This window comes from Scardinius erythrophthalmus, assembly GCF_964197995.2.
Source record: "Scardinius erythrophthalmus genome assembly, chromosome: 6".
In the NCBI taxonomy this organism is placed as follows: domain Eukaryota; kingdom Metazoa; phylum Chordata; class Actinopteri; order Cypriniformes; family Leuciscidae; genus Scardinius; species Scardinius erythrophthalmus.
Genome location: NC_138226.1, coordinates 20287906 through 20315363, shown reverse-complemented (window position 1 = coordinate 20315363; position 27458 = coordinate 20287906). Strand labels below are relative to the sequence as shown.

The window sequence follows — 27458 nt, the reverse complement described above, 5'->3', positions numbered from 1 at the left end:
TTTGTGATACAAAGTGCTGTTATTTGTTGTTTGGTTATATACTTTCAACATTTTCAATCTCTGACAGAGAAAAAAATAAGAGTAAGGGTCTAGAGTCATCACACAGTATGTATCGCTGCGTATAAGAAGCCATACTCTAAACTTGATGACTGTCTTTCTGAGTGGGAGTAAATTCATGGAAAGAGAGTCCCCTGAAAAGGATTTGGTCTTCATTTGGCTAGGGTAAGCAGTGAGATATGGCAAGGTTGACTGGGTCTCAAATTGTATGCATCAGTCTCATAAAGGAAGGGAAATTGTGTTGGTTTCTTTCTTGATATGCAGAGAGGTGAAGGGCAGAGGAAGAGGAGGAGGTCATGAAAGCTTTATCCTCTCTGCTTTTCTACCGGATGTGCAAGATTTTCAGTGCCGTGGTTGTCTGGTATAACCCATTTTTTTAAGCATGACAAACTTTGGTTTACTGTAAGTACAGTACAAAGTACTGTAATGCTGATTGTATTTATTTCATTCAGCCATTAAATAGATTCATTTAATGTATTGGAAATATTAATTGATCAATAGCTACAAAATAAACACTGGTCCAAAACTATTTTTTTTTTTCTATTTTATTCTATTTTATTTTTTTAGAGAAGTTTATTTAATGTTTATTGCTATAAAATACAAATTCAGTAAAAGCAGGGGTTTTACAAAAATGTTAAACATTTTATTGTAAATGTATTTTTATTTTAGTTTATTTATTGTTTATTGCAACAGAATACACATTTATCTTACATTGAAGCTTTCAGTGGCCATTTGTTGTAAAAGAAAACACATCTTTAATAGTTTGTATACCATATGCCACATATTTCTATCTCCATCTTTGCCTTTCTTCACTGGATTTTTTTTTTTTTTTTTTTTTTGGTTTTAAGTAACAGTTTGTGTTGTGGTTGTCTAGTATAAAGTATTATTCCAAAAGATAAAAAAAAAAAAAAAAAAAAGAATAAACTTTGGGTTGCTTTGAGCCTTTAGAATAGTAAACAATGCTCTAGAGGAAGACAAGTATGAAAGCATATCTGGGGGATCAATTCACCCTCATTAATGGTCCCATTTCTGCTTCCACGCTTGTCAGGCCTTTTGAAGCCTGTTGTCTCTCAGGCCAAGCACTGAACAAAGCCGCAAGCTTTATCCATGGTTGTAGAAATAAGAAGCAACTTCTGTTTCATGCTCTCTCTCATGCAGCCAAACACACTCTCGCTAATTAAAGCTGTCAGGACTACTGATAAAAGTACATCACGCAGAAATGTCCCAATGTTTTAACAACAACAGCCATTAACTGCTCCACGCGTCCCGAAATCTTGGTGATAAAAGAGAAGTCAAACACACAAGGAGGAGAATCATGATTTACCAGTACAAAGGAAGTGAACTTGCGGGGCATGATGTGAACATCTGCGAAAATGACGACCTTCGTGTGTTTGATCACTTTGCGGAAAATACGGCTGAGCCAAAAGTTGCTGCAACGCAGTGGTATTAATCACAATCGCTGATTGGTGTTCTTTACAAGGGCTTTCTGGAATGCAATCAATTCCGCTAAATCCTGTAAATGGTACCTTAATTGTTGCCCAACAGATATTTCTGAGGGGCTTAACATGAATTGCTCAGATTAATGTAATTTAGTTATTTGCATGAGGTCTGTAGCTGTGCAATAATTATTTCAAATATTCACTGCAACTTACTGAGTGGTGCGAGTAAAGGGATAGTTCACCCAAAAATTATAATCTTGTCTTTATTTACTCATGTTGTCCCCAACTTGTATGATTATCTTTCAGAGAATACAAAAGGAGATGTTAGGCAGAATGTCAAGATGCATTTGGCCAGGTTTGACATCAGAGACCAAACATCACTGGTTATTGCATTATTTTTGCAACCAAGAATGAATATGAGAAATATGAGGTTTGGAAAGATATGAGGTAAATATAACTATTGTGTTCTGTTCCAACTATAATTGAGAATGACTTTTAAATCACACCTCTATTCCTGCATTTGCATTGAGTTTATCTAGATATATAAACAGATGGATGATGGATGGATGGATGGATGGATGGATGGATGGATGGATGGATGGATGGATGGATGGATGGATGTATGGATGGACAACCCAGTCTCACGGCAGTTCGTGACATAGTCACGAAATTTAATCTATTGATTCGTGTTCGTGGACACGATTTTCCCCATTTTTTCGTGTCACTCAGCACGACTTTCAATCTAATGTATTTCAATGGGACGTATTTTTCGTGCCTGCACCACGTTTTTCTTTCGAGAGCACAGTATTGTTTTTTTTCTCAATTGTTATTCATTTTGCAAACTTTAAGAGCTACATTACTCAATATTTAATCAATAGATTTTAATCCTCGTTTTTATTGCTTTATATTCGGTAGGCTACTCAACATTAATCTATTTATTCGTGTCCAAGGGCACAAATATCCTTATTTTTTTCGTGTCACTCAGCACGACATTCAATGTATTTCAATGGGACGTATTTTTCGTGCTTGCACGTCTTTCTTTCGAGAACACACTATTTTTTTTCTCAAATGTTTGGCTATTCCTTTTGCAAAATTTAAGGGCTACATTGCTCAACATTTAATCAGGAGATTTTAATCCTCGTTGTATTGTAGCCTATTCGGTAGGCTACTCAACACGAATTTATTCGTGTCCAAAGGCATTTCATTTTTTTCGTGTCACTCAGCACGACTTTCAATCTAATGTATTTCAATGGGGCGTATTTTTCGTGCTTGCACCACGTTTTTCTTTCGAGAGTTGTTTTTTCTCAATTGGTATTCATTTTGCCAACTTTAAGGGCTACATTACACAACATTTAATCAGGAGATTTTAATCCTTGTTTTTATTGCTTTATATTCGGTATAGGCTACTCAACATGAATCTATTTATTAGTGTCCATGGGCTCAAATTTTCTTCTTTTTTTCGTGTCATTCAGCACGACTTTCAATCCAATGTATTTCAATGGGACGTATTTTTCGTGCCTGCACCACGTTTTTTTTTCGAGAGCACCGTATTGTTTTTTCTCAATTGTTATTAATTTTGCAGACTTTAAGGGCTACATTACACAACATTTAATCAGGTGATTTTAATCCTCGTTTTTATTGCTTTATATTCGGTATAGGCTACTCAACATGAATCTATTGATTCGTGTTCATAGGCACGAATTTCCTTCTTTTTTTCGTGTCACTCAGCACGACTTTCAATCTAATGTATTTCAATGGGACGTATTTTTCGTGCCTGCACCACGTTTTTTTTCGAGAGCACGGTAGGCTATTGTTTTTTCTCAATTGTTATTAATTTTGCAGACTTTAAGGGCTACATTACTCAACATTTAATCAGGTGATTTCAATCCTCGTTTTTATTACTTTATATTCGGTATAGGCTACTCAACACAAATTGATTCGTGTCCATGGGCACGAATTTCCTTCCTTTTTTCGTGTCACTCAGCACGACTTTCAATCTAATGTATTTCAATGGGACGTCTTTTTCGTGCCTGCACCACGTTTTTCTTTCGAAACACAGTATTGTTATTTTTATTTTTTTTTGTGATTCATTTAGAAAACTTTAGGGGCTACTTTGCCCATCATTTAATCAGGAGATTTTAATCCTTGTTTTATTGCTTTTTAAATTATAATCGGTAGGCTACTCAACATTGTAAACCATCGTCAGTGCTTCCTTACATTAAAAAAATATGTATATTATTCCTGAATGCGAGTGCAAAGTTGAGTTACGGCTATTGCTTCTAAATATTCCTGTTTCTTTGCTGAAAAATACCGGTTTTCCATCGGTTTGGCGTGTCAAATCTAACAGTAACTACATTTCCCACGAGCCTTATCGACCGTTACTATGGATGACGACAGATAAAACTGAGGACCCGCCACCGATTCTCTTTTAATGATATCCTCATCTTTTTTCAACACACACGCGAAAGTGTGCTTGATAATTCAACAATACTATGTGTTATGGCCATCAGTTTTATTTGTTTCCAGTATTACCCATGATCATCAGCTTCCGTTGCTATGGAGACGGAGCCAGCCCGCCCTGTAATTGGGTGATTTCTTCAGTGATTTCTCATTGCGCTCAAACCACTTTCCAGGTAAGTTGCTAGGCTCATTCGTACGTAACGATCACGTTTTGCTATAAATAATTGATGCATTTGCCATATTAGATTCACATGATTTACACGTTAGGGCAACGAATTAAAGCCCGTCCAAGGTTTGCTCATTATCAGAAAAAAATCCTGTGAAATTAGGCTTGCTAAATGGATAGCCAACTTCAACATGCTAACTCTAACGTTAGTTATCTAAAATATGTAATTTTCTCTCGATCATCGTGGTTCACCCACAGTGTCACTGTAATGTGTCAGTAATAACAATATTATCACTTGGTCTAAACTTATACTGCACATAACGCTGCCTTTTAATCTGGGATGTCGAACCCCAGGCACATGTTACGCGCGCGCGCCTTTAAAAAAAAATTACGCGCACAGGAAATAGGAGCAACGTGAATCTGTATTTATTTATTTTAAGTATTTATAAGAAAATGGGAATCACTCACTATTAGGGTCATTAATAGGGTACATAAACACTACATAATCAACATTTTCTGTTGTTCTCCATGCAGATCCTGTCAAACACATCACCTGTCCGAACCTATAGCCACACCTGATTTCAAAACCCAAAGGCACTTTTAAGAGCCAACCTCAATCTCTTCTTTATTTTCTATATCTCACATTCTCTCTGTTCTCAATATCTATATTTCTCTCTCCATCTATCTCACAGTCTTTATCTATTGCTCGTTCTTTTCTCTCTGTCTGTCTTTGTCTACTTGTCTCTTATCCATCTTTGTCTGTCTGTCTGTCTGTCTGTCTGTCTGTATCTGACTGTTATAATGCCGGGGGGGTCTACAAAAAAGAACTGCCCTTTTTGTCAGGGCATTTTATTTTGTGCACAAAAGGTCTGTTCACACTGTAAAAAGGAGCAACCTCAGAAGCAGCGCCTCAAGAAGAAGCTTCAGAGGTTTGATGAGAAGCGAGATGAATGGGTGGTTGGTCGTAAGAAAAACCACAACATTGCATCCATCAAGGATGAAGCCAATATCCTGGTACGTACAATTTCATACATGACATTAAACTTTCCAGATCATCTAGGAAGTACATTCAGTGGTACCATTTGTTATTAAGTGAGCATGCCAGCGCAAGGTCAGAAAGACAGTATTTTTTGCCAATATAGATAAAGTTAAATTATTTTTTTCTAATGATACTTTGTCCTCCCTGTGTCATCAGAACTAATTTAAAAGTACAATTTAACTATCAAATTTGAAGGTAGATGTAATTGTGATTTTTAGTTTTTATTTTAGTGGTAGGCTAATACCCTAAAGTAAACACATCTTCACCATAACACATCACAGACCTTAATGATCTACCAGAGCAAAATTTGAACACACAGCAAATATAATTGATACTCAGGAATTCTTGAGTTCATAACAAATACAGGCATGTATTGTGACAGAATTGCAATATAATAATCAAACTTTCTTATCGAGTGGATGAGAAATAACAAATGAACTGCATTCATACTGTACTACTCAAAACAACAATGTGCACGTGTCTACTGTAAATATGTGCAGCATTCACCCATTTGGTCATGTTATCACTAAGGTTCTGCCTTTTTAAAATAAATCTTTAGATTGTCATTGTCCAGTTGCACAATGGCTACATAATCTTATCAACGTAGGTGCAAAACCCAAGCTCCTAATATTACAAAAAGTTATATTTTAACCTTATTTTCTATATATATTTGTTTTTTTTGCTTCTACTGTATGAGCCTTCCTGTTTGCACATACTTGGTTTTACAAAAGCAAAACTCACTATTAGGTTAAAAATCCTGAATGGCAGTAACCTGGATGCTGTCATTAATAATGTTATATTTTCTTAATAATTAATATTCCTAGTTATTTTTTATGTTGTTTTTCTATTTCATTAAACAGCAAAAATACACAATGTTGTCATTGCAGCTTGAGAAACTCCATGCCATTGGATACAAGCCAGTTCTGCTTCTTGGAAAGGAGACCAAAAAAAAAGAAATGAAGTGTGAAATATTAACCCCTCGCTGCACCCTCTCCGCCTATGCCCAGGACTACCTTCAGAAGATAGGTTCATTTTATGAATACCTTTGTGAAGGTGAGATGCATGCACTGTATCTTAAAGTCACAGTTCACAATTTGTGTTGAGAGCGCAAAAGATTTTATTATCTTAAAGGAGATTTAACATTGAGCTTAATTTTTTGTAAATCACAAAAATCTGGACATACTAATTGAACACATGAAATTCGCAAAGACACGTTTTGGTTACTGGGTCAATGAATTAAATGATAATATATATATATATATATATATATATATATATATATATATATATATATATATATATATATATATATATATATATATATATATATATATATATATATATATATATATATTCAATAAAACAATATCAAGGACGGCGCTAAAATGTAGAGCATTACCAGAAATAACACAAAGAAAAAGAAAACAATCAAATGTTGGCTGGATACACCAAAAACTTACACTGCTACTAACTTTGAGGCATAACCCAGACTGTAAACAAACATTATACTTGTCATTTTTTGAATAGATATTATGAGCAGTTTGGGTTTTATTTTCCCGACTTAAAGATATATTGTATTGGTTATAGTCATTGGAAATCAATCAAATATATTGCAGATATCTAATACATCCAGTTGACACTCAATAGTTCTCCTGCAATCAAAAGTGCCTTCAAATCTGGTTGGGCAAAATTTGGACTAGGCCTATATGATTCAAACAGATTAAAACTTAAAACAGGTACAGATCAAGCTTATGGTTAACCTCTATGTTTTAAATAAGCAAAACACAACACTTGTTTAACTTGCACAGGTTGGACCCAGGATTCCAGTGGCAATGATGATCAGCTGATTACGCTGCATCTCACACCCTGTGACCCATTGGAGAACAAGCAACCGGAAGAAGGTGAGCAGGCGAGCCCCGTGGAGGGGCAGGTGGATCAGGCGAGCCCCGTGGAGGGGCAGGTGGAGCAGGCGAGCCCCGTGGAGGGGCAGGTGGAGCAGGCGAGCCCCGTGGAGGGGCAGGTGGAGCAGGCGAGCCCCGTGGAGGGGCAGGTGGAGCAGGCGAGCCCCGTGGAGGGGCAGGTGGAGCAGGCGAGCCCCGTGGAGGGGCAGGTGGAGCAGACGAGCCCCGTGGAGGGGCAGGTGGAGCAGACGAGCCCTGTGGAGGGGCAGGTGGAGCAGACGAGCCCTGTGGAGGGGCAGGTGGAGCAGACGAGCCCTGTGGAGGGGCAGGTGGAGCAGACGAGCCCTGTGGAGGGGCAGGTGGAGCAGACGAGCCCAATGGAGGGGCAAGGTAATTAGAACAAATTTAAAGAGTTACAGTTTATATTTGTAAAGGCCTAAAGTGTTTGACCAATGGGTTACCTTGAATTTACTTGACTTCCAGTTTATTTCCCCCATAGAGCTTGATGCAGGTTAGGGCTCTTTTCAGCATCGACATTGCAATGTGTGCATGTGAAATAGTCACAATGCAGGATGCATGATGTCAAGTAGGGGAAATGAACTCAAACACACCATGCTATAACTTTTTTGCTGGTTGATAAATTAAAACTCACAAGGTTCTCATTTTCCATGGATAATCTGCTAGAAAAGTTGATCTGATATTACATAATTAGATGGTCTATCCGATTCTGTACTAGGGCTTTTGGAAGGAATTTTGTGAGTCTATTATAAATCTAAAAGTAAAAAAAAATGCTACTAATCGAATGCTGAAATTACTTGGCCAAAATTAAAGATTAAAGATATTAGGATAATTTGAATATTCAAAATAATTGGGAATGTCAGTGTCCCATGCACACTAAACTTGAAGGCAACATATCTCAATTTATCAGATTGCTATGAAATTTGATGAGCACATTTCATGCTCACAACCACACCACCATTTTCCCACCCCTTGCGTTCCTTGATCAAGTCAGCGAAGGATCAGCTCTTGTTGAAACAAATTAGGATTATCACAAACAGGATGGACATAAGCGAGAAAGTGAAACACGTGGAGTAAATGGAGCAACCTTAATTCAATCGCAATAAGACTACATGTACTTTACACCTATTAATACATGTACTGCCACACTTGTGCGACGTTGTGGTCTTTCAGTATTTTAAATAATAAGTTAAAGATTTATTTGGTATATGAGTAATTTTCTTTCTCCAAACCCATTGCTGTCTTCACAGGGTCAGCCAGGGGCACAGTTGCAAGTCGCAAAAAGAAAAAGTCAGGTATGTAAATAATGTTTGTTGGGTAATTATTGGTGGTTCTGATAACTGTTACCATAGCTCATTAGTCAAGCAGATTCTCTTAAAGGGTTAGTTCACCCAAAAATGAAAATTCTGTCAGTAATTACTCTCCCTCATGTTGTTCCAACATTCATGTTTACCTCGAAGCTAATACTCCCGCTAGCATACAATAGCCACATTAGCAGTTAGCTGCTGTTTGTTACACACAGTAGAGCAATAAAAACACAGTCTTAAGGCCCGTTCACACCAAGGATGATAACTATAAAGATAACGATAAAGATATAATTCTAAAAATCGTTCTCCATATTAAAGAATAACAGAGTTCACACCACAACTATAACGATAAAGATATGAGGAACGATATCATAGGGATCACTTTCAGAACGATTTTTTTCCAGCTGTCGAACGATAAAACACTGACAGCCAATCAGAATCCATTCTAATTTAAAGGTCTCGCGCATTTAAAATGGATCTGGATCATCCGGGCGCGCGCGTGCTTAGAATAAAAAGTCCGTTATCGGTCGCTGGTGTGGACACATATATAGTTATCTTTATCGTTATCTTTATAGTTATCGTGCTTGGTGTGAACGGGCCTTTACCGTTTCAATTGCAGGCAAGTCTCTGATTGTTGAAAATGGCCCCTTTTTCCCGAGCTTCGATGCCAACTTCGCCTGATATTGCCCCAAATTTGTGAAGGATTCCGGCGTAAAATGTTTAGTTAGCACAGACACCAAACGTTAAGCCAGTGGGAAGGGTTGTAGGAACCGCGTCATTAAAAATGAATTTAATCCACTGGTCCCTGATAGCTAGGTCCGTTCTTGGTAGAGAAAACACATTTACATGTTGATTCTGGCAGTCAACAACAGAGCAACTCACGTGTGCACTACGTTTCTGCATCTTTCGCGACTGAATTGAATATGAGGGGGTAAGGGGCAGGGCAGGCTTCCCGCGGCATAGGTCTGCGGTGTCCATATATGGTATATCCTGCCCCGTCATGACGTCAAGTCGGGGCTGAAATTAAAATCTCGTATTTGAGTGCGCGTGCACGCTTGCTGGTTGATGAATCCTGGGGTAAACAAACGCTTCACTTTTAAATATCGGCTTCCCGGCCAGTGTATAATCGTTAGGCAATCATAACATACATTGATTCTCGTGGAAAAGTGAAAATTACAGGTTATGACTCCTTTAAGATTGAGCAACTGGAGTCACTTGGACTATATTAACAATCTCTTTAATACATTTTCTGGGCCAGCAAGTTTCAATCCCTTAGTAGCCTATGGAAATGTGATCCAGCTCTCAGATTTAATCAAAAATATCTTAATTTGTGATCCGAAGATGAACGAAGGTCTTACGGGGTTGGAAGAACAACATGAGGGTGAGTAATTACTGACAGAATTTTCATATTTGGGTGAACTAACCCTTTAAGTAAATAAATGAATTACGCAAATAGAATTTAAAGGGGACCTATTATGCTAATTTCCAGTTCTATATTTTTGTTCTGATAGTCCACTAGAGTAGCTTTGCATTATCCTTAAAAAAAAATCCTTATTTATCTTGAACTGGTCCTTTATGCAGACCCTGTCTGAAACGAGTCGTTTTAGATGGAGTATTCTATAAGCCTACTATGATTACTATTCTAATGAGCCTCAGCCTGCATGTCATGTAAAATGTGGAGCCAAATATAAACAGCGTGTTTGCAGACACATTAACTGAAATAGAGGATGGTCTTTTTCCATATTTCAGGGGTCTCTACTCTCTAGACACACCAGGGAGTCAGGGACACATATTTATGTTGAAAAGACATTACAAAGTGCATTTTGTCTAATTAATGTAAATGTGTTTTTTTGTTTTTTGTTTTTTCTCACAGGGGGACCAAGGCATATGCCGGAAAGGAAAAGGTCACAAAAGAGTAAGTGCATTGCATGTAAATGCAATGATTGATACTTTGCTATACATTGCAACTTTTACCCCGGTTTATTTGCTATAGTTCCATTGCTTTTTTTTAACTACTTAAAACAGACAATTAGTCAAAATTTTATTTATTTATTTAATCATTTAGCAAAAGCTTTTATCCAAAGCGACTTAGCGACCCGCAACAGGGCAACAATATGTAAATGTCTTGACCAGTCCAGCTAGTCCAGCGTAGCACACATAACCATGATTATTCATAATAGATATAGAATAGTAATAATAATAATAATAATAATAATAGTAGTACATAATAGTAATAGTGAGATTAGTACAATTGACAACCTATAAAATCCAACAGGCTTAATTAGTCTAATTTGACCAAAATGCATTGTAGTAGTAGAAGCAGCAGCAGTGGAGTATTCTCAGTTGTGAGCTGTGGCTTAGCAGTAGTATGGTTATTCAAGCAAGCATACCACATTGGAAATTAGTGATTTGGTTCCATGGTACATGTTTTGATTAGTGATAAACATCACTTGTTGTCATCCTTGCAAGTCTGCTCCCTACTTAAAGGGATACTCCACTTTTTTTGGAAATAGGCTCATTTTACAACTCCCCCATAGTTGTACAGTCAAAATACAGTAATATGTAGCAGCGCCTGAAAATGGTCGACCCTAGTCTACCGAGCTGGGGACTATTTTCAGGCGCTGCGTCATATCATTACGTCTGCTGGACTCATGGTACGGCAGCAAAGTTTCTTGATTATTACGCAGGAATGAGAGTATAGTTCCTAGCCATATCAGCCTAGAAAATCACAAAGTGATTCATAGTTGTAAGTCTTCATAGTTGTGTTTATTTTGTTCCTAAACTAACTAATAAGTATTTGAAACGTGTTTTTGTTCACAGATTGCTCCTACCACACTCGCCTAGAGGCTTTCCCCATCAGGAGTGTAGTAAGAGAAAGAGTGAGAAAGGTTAGACAGTCATAAAGGAACTGCAGAGTGTAGGCAGTATGCAGAGTGCAATATAGGATTTAGAAACTTCCTTGTGAGTTGGCAAATACATATTACAGTATACATACCATAATTGTTAGGTAGATGCTTTTTATGTGTTTGGTCTTTTTTGAATTACAGTTTAGAAAGGAGTGTCTACTGAAAATAATGACCCATTGTATCAATGAAACTCAGTGCCTATAACCAGACATAATAGCCTTATGCTAAGAATGGAATTATTTATTTATTTTTCTTGATAGGGCAAAGCAGAAATGTTGGTTGACTGGGAGCCCTGTCCAGTATGGTAAGTATTTCTCTGTTCTTCTGCTTTATGAATTAGAGATAGGGGGGTTGGCTACAATACTTTTTCTATTAATCCGTTCTGTTTCAGATTAAACAAGCATTATAACAAGTGTAAAGCACACATCATTACAGAACTATAACAGTTTCATTTTCCATCTATGAAGGACCACCACCATTAATGCATGCATGAAGGTGGTGGTCCTTCATAGATGGAAAATTAAACTGTTATTCCCTAAAAATTCCCTTCTGTTTTTAGTGGTGAGCAGTGGGCCCAGTCCTGGCAGCCAAAGGATTCTCTCCGAAATAATGAAAATAAATAAAATGTATGTTTTGAACTCCATTTTGGTTTCAGCGTATTTATTCAATTGTTTCTGTTTTGCATTTGAAGTCGTATCTCATCTTTCTGTAGTAATGAAAAGGTGAAAATCTCCAAGAATGTGACCTGGAGTTTAATCTCGAGAGGGCTGTACTAGAAATGTACTTAATCCAACTGAATTTTCTTCTTCAGATGTTATTCAAAAGCATGTTTTCATATTTCATGATTATACATTGCACTTTTATTTTATTACAGTTGACGCGTAACTTGATTTCATGTTCTGTTGTCTGTGCTTTTCAAAGTTCACTTAACCTCACTGTGCACTGTTAAGAAATACAGCCTTATGGCTTGTTTGACATGAAGCTTAAATATGAAGTTCAACAAATAAGACTGACCTTCTTTATACTCACTCATTACTTTATATCTTTTACATTCTCTCTCACTCTCTTCTACTCCAAACTCATCAGCTGACTGGGCGTTTTACGTCTTAAACCAAATGTATTTTCTTCTCAACCCTCTTGAGCCAATCGTGTCATAGGTCCCTCCGCTGTGCTCATCAGGAGAAGAGCTCCACATTCATCCAGATCTCAGCATTGCTACTCACCCCTTCACCACCACCAGTGTCGGCTCCATGTAGGGGATATCCCTCTTCATATCATGCATTTCTCTACAGTACACCTTTAAAAGAACGATGTTTCGATGTGTTCCAATTGCCAAAGACTATATAGTTTCTACTTGTCATGCACCTTGTCAATAAATTTGTTTGATCACCCTTTAAGCCTCTTGTGAGTAATAAAGCAATACATAAGCATTTGGTGTATTTTCACTTATATTTTTGTGAAAGACCACAAATACACTATGATAACACTTGCAAAAGATGATAATTTTTGTTTTTACTTTTCCATACATCAAATTCAAAACAATATGATGATGTGGTTGAGACAAAAGAAACAACCTTCATTGAGTATATTTATATGTGGAATTTGTTTAACTTTACAAGTGGATTCTTTTTAAATGAAAATGTAGCCTATATATAATTTAATCAGGGCCTTCAAGTTTTATAAAAAAATTGGAGTGAGGTTACATTTGTTTGGGGAGGAGCCCCTCAAATATTTGAAACAGTGACCCCTCGGCCCCAAGTTTTTGCTTGCAGTTCAGTTTTATCTATTGTTCATAATTGACCAGCACAAACAAATTATAACAATTGGTAAATCTGATGAAAAAAACATGCATATTTAATCCAAATAAAATAAATGGTTTTATATATTTCAAAAGATAAAGCATAGAACTGTGCGGAGCCGCTTGTTGGCTGAAGTACCAGTTCCATCTGTCACACTTTGATCTCTCTCACACACGTGATCTCTCTCTCTCTCTCTCTCTCTCTCTCTCTCTCTCTCTCTCTCTCTCTCTCTCTCTCTCTCTCTCACACACACACACACACACTGATTTAATTATAAAGATACATGGATCACCATGATTTTAGCTTCTAGAATAGAACAGTTTTTGTCACTAGTTAAAAGACAAATATTGATTTATTGTGAAGGTCTTGATCTGGACAGTATATCGCACATTTTGTCTCCTAATGCTGACATATTTATACACAGCAGTTTATTACATTCATCAGGGCAGGGGGCAAAACAAACACGTGGAGGCCATAATTAAATAATAATAATAAAAAATTAAAGGTCGCTCTTTGAAGGACTAAACTCCCGCCGACAAACTCGAATTCATTTCTACTGTAGGCTACAGCCTATAGCCTACCAGCTAAAACCACAGATGTTAAATCCTGGCGATTTTGTTTCACCCTGATCATCTAAATGCAGCATAATGTATGTTTTGGCTGTATAATGTATGTTTCTTGATATATATAATAGTAAAGACACATTTTTATAACCCTGGTCGGGAAACCAGAAGAACTACAAGTATGGTGGCTGATTTGTACACTTTGTAAGAAGTTCTATGGCGCGTCTCTTGTGGGAATTGTAGTTTATAAATAGCGTACATTGGAGATGGCCCTGATGGTTGTCCTACAACTACAATATCAGTTAAATATACTTAATGACCTGAGATCCTAGCGATTTTTTTTTATTTTGATCATTACTATCACTATATACACAAACTGTAGTTTTTTTAGGAGCCATGTAGAATCTCAAAAACAAACACACTCTACAATACACACTGGTGAGATAGGCTACATGCAAACCAATACTACAAAAACTAATGCGGTAATACGCAAGCGATGTTGGTTGTGGTTCTCTCCTTCAAAAACGTTTTCACATGATGAACACAACAAAAATTCAAAAATTCAAAAATTCAAACACAACAAAAATTTTTTTTTTTTCATTCCTTAATACAAAACAATACACCAAATAACACCAATAAAGATGATTCTGCTCCAGCATCCCATCTTTGGTCCTAACCAGTCATTGGGGGTAAAATCCCCTGGGACGCATGAAATGAAATGTGCAGGCAGACTTCTTCCAATCCATCGTGTCCTACAAAATTAGAAGCACTGATAATGCATCCTTTTTATAAAATGGAAGCATATATCTGTATGTGAGGCAATTTGATGCATTTCTTTTCATTAAAGTAGTATAGTGCAACAGCCACCATACATGTACAGTATGTGTAGTCACAGCACAGAGTACAGCACTCAAAAGTTACAGTAGAGAGCAGTCTGACCCCTACTGTACCTTTTTTCCTCCCTGAAGTTTCTGATACAGTTTTTCTTGATTGTTTACACACATTTTCTGAAAGCATGCCTCATATTCTCAGAACTCTACACACAAATCAAAAAACACACACACAATGGGCAAAACCCCTCAATTCTCCTGCAAAATGAAACTTTACATTCAAAACAATGTTATTTCTTCTCAAAATGGTATTTTGTTTTCAAATGACACACACAAACCATCATATGAATAGACATTTATAAGAACCAGTTGAACACTGATGTGTTCAGTGTAAAACACTATGATGAATGGAAAACACTTCTTCTCCATCCATCATAATGACTTAGGTATTTTCTTGTTCAGTGTTACACTTACTACAGACAGTACATACATAAATGTTGTAAAATATCTGAGAATATTGTTTTTATACTCAGAACACACAAATACACGGTAACAAATACATTTTATTGTTCCCACAAAAACAATGTACACAGTGTACATCCCAACCAATTAAAAAGTTGTACATAGAGTTGTCTACATACAAAACAACAGAAGAATTGCCTGTGTACATTTACAGTAAAAAATGTTGGCATCCATTGCCCCATTGAAGAGCTGACCTGTTGCTCTTTTATGCTAAAGCTCTGATTGTTAATTGTAAAACTGTGTGACGGGTGTTTGCCCATATGAAGAGTCAGTGTGCATATTTGAATGGCAGTGTGTTCCTTGTGAAAACAAGAGATTTTCTGCATGAAAATTGTGCCATAAGCAGAGAATTGTGTGTAGTGTTTTGAAAATGGTTTTAGAACTGCAATTTGAGTGTAAAGCAGGAATTGTCCTTGTAGTTTCGCAGAATTGGTTCAGGGGGTTCGTGAATGCGTTACATGTTGTGCTCATTGTGTCTCAAGTACCAGTATTTGTGTGTAAACAATTGAGAAAAACTGTAATGGAAGCGACGGTGAAGTGACTCTCAAGTTTGGCTGTACTCGTCGCCCAGCCTCCTTAGTCATAGCCTACCATGGACAAGAACATGGTCAACTAAAAAGGCACAAATCTCATCTGAGACTGCTTGTCTTTTTGCCCTCCCCCTTCTCCTCCCCCTCTCATCTTATCCCTTTCATCGATATATTGAAGGTTCTCGATTGCTGTGTGACCAGTTTTGACTCTTTGTGTTTCCTCCTGGGTGATTGTGTGCTAATTGAGCTGAAGCTGTGCTGAATGCTAGTGCTTTCTAAATTACAACATTGTGTACGGCAATGATAAATGAAGGGATATGTGTGTAAAGTTTTGCAGTGAAAGTTCAAGAAATCTTACTCATGTGTCAAAACTGGGGAATAGTGTTTATAGTTTGGGGAAAAGGGTGTGCTTTTTGATGAATGGTGTTATGGTTTTGAAATTTTAGGGTTAGGGTTAGTGTTTCAGCAATCGAGTAAAACTGTAACATGCCTTAACACACCTTAGATACACATTACTTATTATACTAGATCGATCTTGTTTAATTACAAGCCAGGTTGGTTTGAAAATAAGTAAAAAGACATGCATTAAAGTAATGAATTAATAATGCAGTGTGATGTTAAATTAAAAAAAATTCCACATATAAATACGTGATGTTTTTTTTCTCCAGCTATTGACTTTTATCAACCATAAAAATATAAAATCTTATTTTTCAATAATAATGGATGAAAAAGAAAAAAACATAAAATGCTCATCTTTGGAAATACTTTATTTCTTGTCTTTTACAACAATACTACTGAAAATACACCAAATGCATATTTGTCAAACAAGCCATAAGGCTGTATTTAAAAAACACTGGACTGTGAGGTTAAGTTCACTTGAAAAGCTCCAGCAGAAAAGAGAATCAAGTCATCTGTAATAATATACAATAAAGAATAATCATAACAAAAAAACAGTGTATTTTTCTGTTACATACTATAATGCATCTGTGCAGTAATATAAAATTACACAACAGTTATATCCTACAGTATAATACACTCAATCAAATAGCGATCCATAGGCAGCCTCTGAAAAAAAAAATGACATAGACAGACACAGACACTGCTGCTGCACCGCAGAATAAGTAAATGTGGAGAAATGCAAGTAATCAAGAATGAGTTTTTACATCATGGCCTAAATGTGATGATAAAGGAATGGTCATGAGGTCACCAAAGTCATCATGTGCTTACAAGATTTCATGGCAATCTGCACAATTAGACAATATCAAATACAATGTCAAATTTTACATTCTGGTCTAATGGTTGTGCTACAGGGAATGTCATGAGGTCAACAAAAATGACATGATTCATTGCTCAGCAAAATACAAAAATTGGTTCATAACATTTGTTGTATGCAAGTCAAAAGTTTGGCCTGATGTTGGTGCAAAAGGAAAGGTCACAGGGTCACCACAATCAAGGGGAGTCTCTCTTAAAAGAGTATGAATACACTACCCAAATATCATGTGAGCCCAGTAATTACATCTGGTAATATCATACATGCTAAGTTGACATTTTTGGCTAAGATTGGTGCACCTATACTGGTAGGTTTGTGCATCTTCATTGAACTGTGCAATGTGCTTACTAAATTTAGGACATACTAGCTTTGGGACATACTACTTTGTCATCTTAATGGACAGATCTGTCGCGTGCATCATGTCACCGTTAACTGCCCTGTCAATCATCTTGTTAAAATTCTCCATTCAATCTAATTTTATTTTCTACCGTTTCGGAGAGAAATGTAGTTGCACGTTGATCTGCCAGTCGTGGGTCTTTCATGCGGAGACTCTCCTCATGTGTTTGCAATTTGAATATAATGATGTAAAAGTTAATGGCTAAAACGTATCTTTACAAAAGTCCACAATGCATCTGCAGATGCAATATAATGTAGACAACACTGAATAAATACATTTTCGTCAGGTTAGATACTGATAATTAATCACTCTAACCCCTTTATCTAAACCTCTCTACATAACCGCTGGATTCACGCGTCCTCCATGTCTGTAGTTTTTTAACACTTTTCACTCGTGTTTGTAGTTCTAACCGAATCCTCGTCCAACGCGCGATGGGTTGTGGGCAATATTAGCCGTTATAGTGTGCATCGATCTGCACTTCGGATTCTGACCGGAAATAGTAGACCATCCGGGTATATTTGGAACACTCATTTCAACGATTTGGGACGTACTAATTCTATTTTCGAATGCTATTTAGGATGGATAGTATGCGAATTGGGACGCACCTACAGTTTGAATTTTCAACAAGATATAATGCACACAGATTTTGATGAGGTAAATCAGCATACTAATAATACACAGATATAGGGCAAGTCCATTTCCTTCAACACAGTCCTTCGTTCAGCTTCCATCTGGGGAAATACAGAAAACAATAATAAGAGGCTGAATTTCAGCTGTTTTAGCATAAATAAAATACACAAATAAATTACTAAGAATAACAGTATTAGGGGGTTATTCCAAAAACTAACAAACATACATATTAATAAATAAATAAATGACCTAAATTGTGTTTTCCTCTTCATCCTCACTGGTGTCTGGACTACTGAGGCCACTTTGATCTTCCTCTTCAACATGTAGAAGGACAGAGGCCTCAGGACCTAAGGCAGTCTTATACTGTTGGAGGACCACTTGGAACCTTTCTGACACCTCTGACAGTCTTCTTCTTAAGAGACAGCAAAGTCCCTCATTTCCCTTGTCTACGTCTCAAAATACAAAAGAGATTACATTAAAGACAAACTATGTTAAGATTATTCAATAAGGCCAAAGAACTAACCTATTAAAATCTACATAGCAGGATGGTTGCCATTTTTATGTGTATCGCTGACATGGGACCAGGCTAGCTTCTGTATAAAACGACTTGAGGCAACATGACGGCTCACTGAGATGACTTTATGGAGGGAGGCCCAAAGCAGCATATAAGCGTTTTGTGCCCATGTCTGATAGCTGTTTTAAGTTAACAGTTTTCTTCTTCACTACAGTTATGCTGAAGTAACACATTGTGTTAGTTCCTGACCATCAAGGTTTTCTATGTTGACTGGAGGAAATAATAATAAGATTAATCTTGATGTTATGCTAACCCCATGTAACATATCAGGACACAAATTACAATGGTCAAAATTCTTTTGTTCATTTACGCTTTCAAGTAACAGCCATAATACAACATATCTGCACATCTTTCAAGCATCAATCTTTACAACCTTACTGACTTGTTACCATAGCTACAGTAACAATTGTAATCCCCATTTTATGTATATCCCAAAGGACCACGGCAAAGAGAGCCATAACCGTTCTACTCCATCCAAGTTCTGTGACTGATGTGTTTTTTTGTATGTTTTTTTTAAACACATTAGATGGACAGGGTTTTAATTAAACTTACCCTCCTCAGCCAACTTGTTCTTGAGAACCATTGCCAGGCTCTGCAACCACGTGCAGTGTTGTGCCATCTCCAACACCAAAACGCTTGTTTCCTCATGCAGTCGCCTTGTTAACATCACTTGGTCGTGCACTCGTTTCTTGATCGAAATATTTGCTAAGAATCAATAACAGTTACATGTATCCATGAGACAATCTTGCATAATCACTGCAAACATTGACTTTTTTTTAATCAAATCGATACATAAGAAAACTGAAAATACACCATTAAACTAAATTAATATTACAACACTCAATATGTAACATGCATGCCTTAGTTCAGTATACTCTATAAAGCAGAACTGTAAATAAATTCCTGTGAAGCATCTACAAACAGACATACCACTGCCATGAACCTCCCACGGCCATATTTGAGACACAGTACTCTCTCCAGTTAGGGAATGCTCCACCACAGCTACGTCAATGTTTGTTGCCGATTCTAGTACAAGATCATTGTATTTCTGTATCTCCTGAAGAAGGAGTTTTTTGTCTTCTGCCAGCTTCCTTCGAAGGCGATGGCGAAACTTGCTGCTGTCTAGAAAGACATGAAGTACAGAGGCAGAGGTTTTTGACAGAACTCTTCAACAATAAAAAAATTATAGCACCAAAAAATTGAAAAGCAAAGCTGCAGTTATTGAAAACATAATGAAATACAGTATGTGAAAATTATAATGTAGACTGACATGGGAAACAAATTGTCCAAGGTGTAACATTTAGGGGGGAATCTATTTGCATGATTTTCATGATTGCCTGAAAATAATAATTGTGCATTAATTAATTTAGAATTGGCAGTTTTTTATCTAAATACGTTCCCCTTCCACGGAGGCCTCTATGTTGCACCTCCATGTTCCTACAGTAGCCCACAACGGACAAACAAACACTAGATAGTACCTCTCACATTTTCTCGTCGGCTACCGTAGCTTGGAAAGATAGAGGTGAGGGAAGCTGGTTGCAATCGTCAAACCTCACTGATAGATGCCACTAATTCCTACCACTAAATCCTACAGACTGGTCATTTAAAGAACAGAATTCAACGATTGAGCTGAACTGTGCTACTACACTTATTTGCTAATTCCATGTTGGTGGAGTAGGATGCATACAGTAGCCTGAACTTATCAACCTATTATATTATATTATATAGTTATACCATTCTGACGGTAGAGGGTTCGCTTCCGGTGCCTCACACTAAGGTAGAGCCCCTCAATTGACTGCTGAAGTCCTCTGTGTGTGGTGCCTTGACTGGCACGAGATGTATCAGGTGTCTCTGTAGAAGATATAACGAAAGCAAATTCACTGTTAAAACAACACAGAACCGTTTCTCTGCTTGAATTTCATGTAAAACCTTTTAATCAAACTTATTTAAACTTTGTATGTGCACTTCCTGCAGGAAACTGGAATATACTAATAAACCTGACATCATAAATGTGGCATCACATTAGATGATGATCAACCTACTATTTTTTGCTGCTCTTTAATATCAAACATAAAATTTAGATTGTAGAAAGGGATGTTTGTTGTTTCTTTTATCTGGTCATGCTTACCACCAGCTGCCCATTCCTTTACATCAGATAGCCACTGTGACACCACTTCATCTGTGCAATCTAGCTCTGTTTTTAGGTCAGCTAGCCTTGCAGTCTCATCATGGAGTCTCTGACAAGTCTGATGAACAGTGTTATACAATAATAAGGATTAAAACTTGATTAACAACAGGCCAAGTAAACACAACAAAAGGACACACAAAACAATTAATATGAGACTTACCTTCACATATCTTGTGGAAAGTGCCTGATGTAAAGAGATATTTTTTTTCTCGTTCCACCCCATTGCATGCAACGTAAGCATGTCCACCCGTGCTGTTGAAAGCAAATAATGAGGTTATGATGATCAATCTAAAAATTTTTTACAAGAATATTGCAAACTCCGGTCACCTGCTTTGGACATATATTTGGTCGTCAGGGCACAACGTGAGAGGTAGCTGTTCACTTGCTCCACCTCCTCACCAGCGGTAGTCCCTGCTCCTTCCTGGTTCCTGCCACTCCAATTAATCTGTTAGTAAAGGGTGGAAGAAATTCAATTTAATTTTATTTATATAGCCCAATATCACAAACCACAATTTGCATCAAAGGGCATTACATTCCATGCAAGAAATGGTTATGCAAAAACACAAGATAACATAGTGTAGCTTAACTTATATTTAATATTATTAATGTGCTTGTAAATATTACAAATGTACATAAGATGCCAAAATATTATACACACCTCACACTTAGTAGCATGGGCTCGAGCATGCATTACACTGAGAAAGGGTTTCATAGTGGTCAGTTCCTGAAGAGCAGGAAGGACACTAGCAACTTTCTCCAGGTATGGCCAGTATTTGCATGCCACGTCCATTGCGAAGAATTGTGCCTTGGCTGGCATGAGCTCCTTCTGAAGGTACAGAGGGTAGGCAAATATCTCCCCCCTGTACATATTAAGGGCTTTCAAAAGGAACCCATGGCGACACACAGCAACCTCCATCCCCTCTTCATCCAATTTTGAAGCCCTCCTTGAAGTTTCCCTCGCTGCTGTCCACTGGGAGTCCCCACATGTGCCTCTTCCCTGTGTCTATGAAACACAAAACAAACACGACAAATCAAATAAAAGCAATGGTGTCATTCAATATATGGCATTTTGATTTTGTAATTGATATGCAGGAGTAATTGAAGTGGGGGTTACGTTTATTATTGTAACAACTATTTTGTCAACTTGCATTTTTCACTGCTTTCTGTATGGTGTCGACAAATCTAGACACCGCGCTGTCTTCAGCCACAAAGAGCCCCTCAAAAAAGCCAGGATCATCAGAGCTGAGGAAGAAAGAAAAATAGAAAATCCATTCATGAAATATATGAAGTAAGAAAATAAATCAATAAAAAGACTGGAAGAAAGATCACCTTCCGTTTCGGCGAAAGCGATATAGCTTTCTGTTTCCATCTGCTGAAACAGCCAACATTTCTGGTGTGCAGGCTGGGCAGGTGAAAGGAGCACTACAGCAGAGCTGGTCTTCCTCAAATGATGCATACGAAAGCTCTAAGAAGCTACGCTGCAGTGCATCGCCGTTGATAGATCCAGACTGGAAAATATATAGAATGAAATAGTATTTTGATATTGTCTGCTTATGGAATTTTTTTTATAAAATGGTAATAACATTTACACTTACTCTTCCTCCACACTTAGTGCGATGTTCCAGCAGCTTTGCGAAGGCTTGTCTGGAGAATCCCGGAGAGATGATCTTGAGTTCCTGAAAGGAGCTCAAGAGGTCCAGTGTATAAAGTGTGGAATTGGTGACGGAGGCTGGCCAATATCCACTTCTTAGGAGGTCTTTAAAGTCAGGGGTCCACTGCTGCTGGCATGTTTGACATTCATACAATGGCTGATGCAAGTCAAAACGCCCTTGGAACAAAAAAAAATAATTAAAAATATAATACACATTTACCACATACTTAATTTTACAACACTTAGTTCATTATGCACATTGTGAATGGTTAAGAGACATTGCGCAAGTTCCTATAATCCCACATTTATATTTTCAAATTCACTAAATTCCACACTGCTGTGTTGATTGGACATCATGCTGGAAAGATGCTAGGACAAAAAAAAAAAAAAAAACATCTGTCTTTGTTTCAGTTAATAACATTACCATGTGCTATTCCATATTTCTGTCACTTCTGCAATTGTAAGCACAATGCCACAGCACAATAGTGTGAAAAACATCACATCTACAATATATATATATATATATATTTTTATTTTATTTTTTTTACCATTGATGGTAATTAAAATCACTGGTTTGCCTGGTAACACAGTGAAGTTTGTGCCTCCACAGGAGCAGTCTGGCACCTTCACAGTTGGCAAAATGCAAGCTGGCAAAAAGAAGGAAAACCAATCATTTAGATTATCTGTAACTGTCTGCAGACACACATTGAACAGCAAAATTAAAGCTTTCGTGAGAACGTACCTTGCTCATGGGTGCAATATCCATCCTCCCCTTTAATGATGCATGTGGTCGGAGGAATGGCTTCAAAAAAACCACGAATCATGCATTCCCTGTTGTGGAGTGGATGTTTTTTGTGATGCAATACATCACAGTCCCCACAGAACCACTCCTCAGGAAGACACTCCCTGCACCTAAGGAGAAAATTATATATATAAAATTAATATTATAATATAATACATTATTATATGTTATATGAATAACTCATATAAAGTACTGTACACTCTATTTAAGCTATTTACCTTTTACTAGGTTTGATTTTATTGTATAGGATTGCATAGTGCCTCAGTGTTTAGCACTGTCACCTCACAGCAAGAAGGTCCTAGATGTACTTTTCTCATTAATGTGTTTTTCATCTGGGTATCTAAGTCTTCTCCCATCCCAAAAGACATGCATCTTAGCCTATAAAGCAGGGCACTCTGCAAACCTACCCTGGGTAATTGAAGTTTGATATTAATGAAAACCAACCTAATAACAGCAGGCTCGTTGCAAAGGCAACACAGGGGATGACCAACAGCCTCTATTGAAATAAGGCATTTTAGGTGGTATGGTCTTGCTTCTTTCCAGCGCTCAGAGGCTTTCTGCTGCCGAAAAGACCATGATGATGCAGAGCTACTTTGAGGCTGAGCAGCAGAAGGACATGACGCCAAAATATCAGAGAGCCTCTCCATATTTTTTTCTGTAAAGAAAATCCAAAAATAAAGCGGTAAGGGATAATTTAGATAAGGAACAATTAAAAGTCAACTGATCAGTATTAGAATGAACACTTTTTTTATACTGTGCAAGCTTAAATTAATCACTGTGAATTACCAAATTCCCCTTGAGGATTTAGTTTTGTTGAGATTGCAGTAAGTGGAACCTCCACACTGGATGACAGGGAGCCCTCAACCGTGGGGTATGTGGCTGTAAAACAGCACATAGAAGAATAAGAACAAGTTAGGCTATCACACTCTATTCTTGTTCTTCTTTTCAAACTATATACTAAACAATTTATGAAATCAGACATATTTTTGTTAAGTACTTGGTAGTGTCTTCTACAATAGTGTCACTAATGTTTTTTTAGTTATTTGAATATCTTAAACTCTCAATAAACAATTACAGTGTTCTAATTTGAGTTGGTCCAACATTATCATTGTAAATTCCTCCTACAAATGTCAAATAATTCAGATATAACCTGTAGCGGAGGCATGGCGTCGCCCTCCTCGCCTCCCCCTCGGCTTACCACGTCCTACAGAGTCCCTTTTAGAGGTGTGTGGAGGGTCTCGTACACGTTTCCTCTCATCAGCTGCTCTCTGTGTATTGGAGTGAATATTTCTTGTAAGACTGATGTTGATAAAAGTACGGTAACCAAAAGGCAGGTAACTTGTGAAAGGAAAACACAACATAGTGTGTTAGTAAGGTGTTGAACAGCTTAAATGAGCCTTGGAATAGATTCTCCAAGTCTCTGTAACTCAGAGGGATGGAACTGCATATACTACTATTATTATTATTATATTCCCTTATTAACACGTCACAGAACATGGCAGGATGCATCATGCAATATACCTGTATAAAATCTTCTGCACTCATCATTCTTACATATTCCTCATCACGTTTTACTTTAATTTATGTTTGTTTTTATAAAATGATTGAGGTGTACAAAAACTCTAACCTTGGCTTCAGCTAGAATGTGTTCATGTTTCAGCTCCAGAGCCATGCGTCTCCCCTCTTGGTAGTGGGGATCCTTTGAATCAAGTTTATGCTTGGTGGCCATTGCAATGCAGTCAGATACAGACAGACAGTCAGATACAGACAGACAGTCAGATACAGACAGACAGACAGACAGTCAGATACAAACAGACAGACTGACAAAGATGGGTAAGACAGACAAGTAGTGCTAGACAAAGACAGACAGGGAGGAAAGAAAGAGCAATAGATAAAGACTGTGAGATAGATAAAGATTGAGGATGAAAGAGAGGATGTAAGATATAGAAAATAATGAAGAGATAGAGGTTGGCTCTTAAAAGTGCCTTTGGGTTTTGAAAATCAGGTTCGGATAGGTTCGACAGGTGATATGTTTGACAGGATCTGCATGGAGAACAACAGAAAATGTTAATTATGTAGTGTTGTTGATATAAGATTTAAAAAGTGTACCCTAATAGTGAGTGATTCCCATTTTCTTGTAAATGCTTAGGATAAATAAATACAGATTCACGTTGTTTCTATTTCCTGTGCTACTGTTAAAAGTCGCGTAAGTTAACATTTTTTTTTAAAGGCGCGTAACATGTGCCTGGGGTTCGCCATAAAGGCAGCGTTATGTGCAGTATAACGTTAGACCAAGTGATAATATTGTTATTACTAACACATTACAGTGACGTTGAGTGTGAACCACGATGATCGAGAGAAAATCACATCATCTAAATGTCCCCAATTACTATTCCCCCAATAAATTCTCAATAAGCAGTTACACGTCCAAAATATATGTGGACTACATCATGTGGACATGATATATATATCACAACATGTTTTTTTTATGTGGAAATAGGCTAACGTTACTCATAATTTTATTTTGTATATATACATCTACAGCTATATATCTAGGCTTAGAACATGTTTTTTTTTTTTTTAACTCGTAATTTTCTTCATTTTGGACGTGTAAATAATGCTTATGAATTCATCTTGCTTATTAGACTGTTGTAAGCGACTTACCGTGGTGGAATCGCGCTGGGCAATGGTTTCTGCGATGGTCGCACACAGTGACGTGTTGCACAAAATTGCGCCAAAATATCAATCATAATTAAAAGTACAGTCTTAATATTTTATATCCGTGCTCAATTTTAAAGGGGTCAGCATAAATGTCCAAGTGAAGGAAAAACGAGTATGTAGCCATTACATTTAAACACATATCACTTCCCAGAATACATCCATCTCTTTGCGAAAGGATATGTCCATATAAAGTAATATAAACATTTCTGCAGTAGGCTATATAATTAATTTATTACAACTGCATAAACAGTATTGAGATGAAAGTTCTATAAAAGTAGGCTATTCTTTTTTTCTTTTTTCTTTTTTGGGGCGCAGAAAAAAAAGAAAAGTAGGCTCACTATAAGCCATTGCAATTTGAAATAACATCGACAATTATAAAATATCCCACAATAAATTAAGGCATGTTTTAAGCCTACAGCAAATATGCAGTCCTGCAATTATGTCGTTTTAATGTAGTCCACAATAATATAAAAAAGAGGAAAAATCGTGATATTACCGATTTAGAAAAGGGTTTCAGCTAGCTACCCTCAACGTCGGCTTATGGACGTGAGGGGGAAATTACCACAATATGTGATCGAAAATTATAAAATATCCCACCTAAATGAAGGAATGTTTTAAGCAAATAGAAAATATACCGTCTTGTAATTATGTAATTTTAATGTAGCCCAAAATTATATAAAAAGAGAGGAAAAAGAGTTAGGTTTAGGAAAATAATAAAAGTTCAAAATTCAAAGATGAGTGATTTGCACTCAAATCTATCGGACGACCCTCTCCGTTGTCAAGTGACGAATAGGGGGTACCCTCAACGTCGGCTTTGGACGTGAGGGGGAAATGACCAAACGGCATAGCCTATGCTGAGCCTATGTGACGAATAGGGGTGAGACCATGTTGCAAAGAAAGACGTGGTGCAGGCACGAAAAATACGTCCCTTTGAAATACATTAGATTGAAAGTCGTGCTGAGTGACACGAAAAAAAGAAGGAAATTCGTGCCTAGGGACACGAATCAATAGATTCATGTTGAGTAGCCTATACCGAATATAAAGTAATAAAAACGAGAATTAAAATCACCTGATTAAATGTTGTGTAATGTAGCCCTTAAAGTCTGCAAAATTAATAACAATTGAGAAAAAACTATAGCCTACTGTGCTCTCGAAAGAAAAACGTGGTGCAAGCACGAAAAATATGTCCCATTGAAATACATTAGATTGAAAGTCGTGCTGAGTGACACGAAAAAAGGAAGGAAATTCGTGCCTATGGACACGAATCAATTTGTGCTGAGTAGCGTACCGAATACAATACAACGAGGATTAAAATCTCCTGATTAAATGTTGAGTAATGTAGCCCTTAAAGTTTGCAAAAGGAATAGCCAAACATTTGAGAAAAAAACAATAGTGTGCTCTCGAAAGAAAGACGTGGTGCATACGCCCCATTGAAATACATTAGATTGAAAGTCGTGCTGAGTGACACGAAAAAAAGAAGGAAATTCGTGCCCATAGACACGAATCAATTTGTTTTTGAGTAACCTACCGAATACAATACAGAGATGATTAAAACCACCTGATTAAATGTTGTGTAATGTAGCCCTTAAAGTCTGCAAAATAATAACAATTGAGAAAAAACAATACTGTGCTCTCGAAAGAAAAACGTGGTGCAAGCACGAAAAATACGTCCAATTGAAATACATTAG

The 27458-nt window shown here is 37.1% G+C and overlaps 2 protein-coding genes across 5 annotated transcripts; one reads left to right on the top strand and one right to left on the bottom strand.

The window, feature by feature from the left end:
* Positions 1-3813: 3813 nt before the first annotated feature.
* Positions 3814-12041, top strand: LOC308692652 (uncharacterized protein). Of its 3 annotated transcripts, none has more exons than XM_081368864.1 (8): positions 3814-5136; positions 6049-6214; positions 6970-7452; positions 8331-8375; positions 10261-10302; positions 11208-11275; positions 11554-11597; positions 11853-12041. In XM_081368864.1, the coding sequence occupies exons 1-8, from the start codon at positions 4924-4926 to the stop codon at positions 11914-11916; spliced, it is 1125 nt and encodes a 374-aa protein (XP_081224990.1). In that variant the 5' UTR covers positions 3814-4923; the 3' UTR covers positions 11917-12041. The 3 variants fall into 3 exon arrangements, with proteins under 3 accessions (XP_081224990.1, XP_081224991.1, XP_081224992.1); XM_081368866.1 differs by lacking the exon at positions 11208-11275 and having other exon boundaries at positions 3990-4129; positions 4657-5136; positions 11853-11935; XM_081368865.1 differs by lacking the exon at positions 11208-11275 and having other exon boundaries at positions 11853-11935.
* Positions 12042-16286: 4245 nt separating this feature from the next.
* LOC308692402 (uncharacterized protein) lies at positions 16287-27183 on the bottom strand. Of its 2 annotated transcripts, none has more exons than XM_081368371.1 (18): positions 24677-27183; positions 24200-24317; positions 23836-23928; positions 23494-23704; positions 22990-23159; positions 22796-22894; positions 22192-22424; positions 21926-22104; positions 21745-21838; positions 21255-21599; positions 20924-21041; positions 20757-20848; positions 20537-20654; positions 20143-20259; positions 19339-19530; positions 18961-19113; positions 18084-18286; positions 16287-17935 (listed from the first exon to the last, which is right to left on the bottom strand). In XM_081368371.1, the coding sequence occupies exons 1-17, from the start codon at positions 24776-24778 to the stop codon at positions 18084-18086; spliced, it is 2637 nt and encodes an 878-aa protein (XP_081224497.1). In that variant the 5' UTR covers positions 24779-27183; the 3' UTR covers positions 16287-17935. The 2 variants fall into 2 exon arrangements, with proteins under 2 accessions (XP_081224497.1, XP_081224498.1); XM_081368372.1 differs by having other exon boundaries at positions 18084-18280.
* Between the last annotated feature and the right edge of the window lie 275 nt (positions 27184-27458).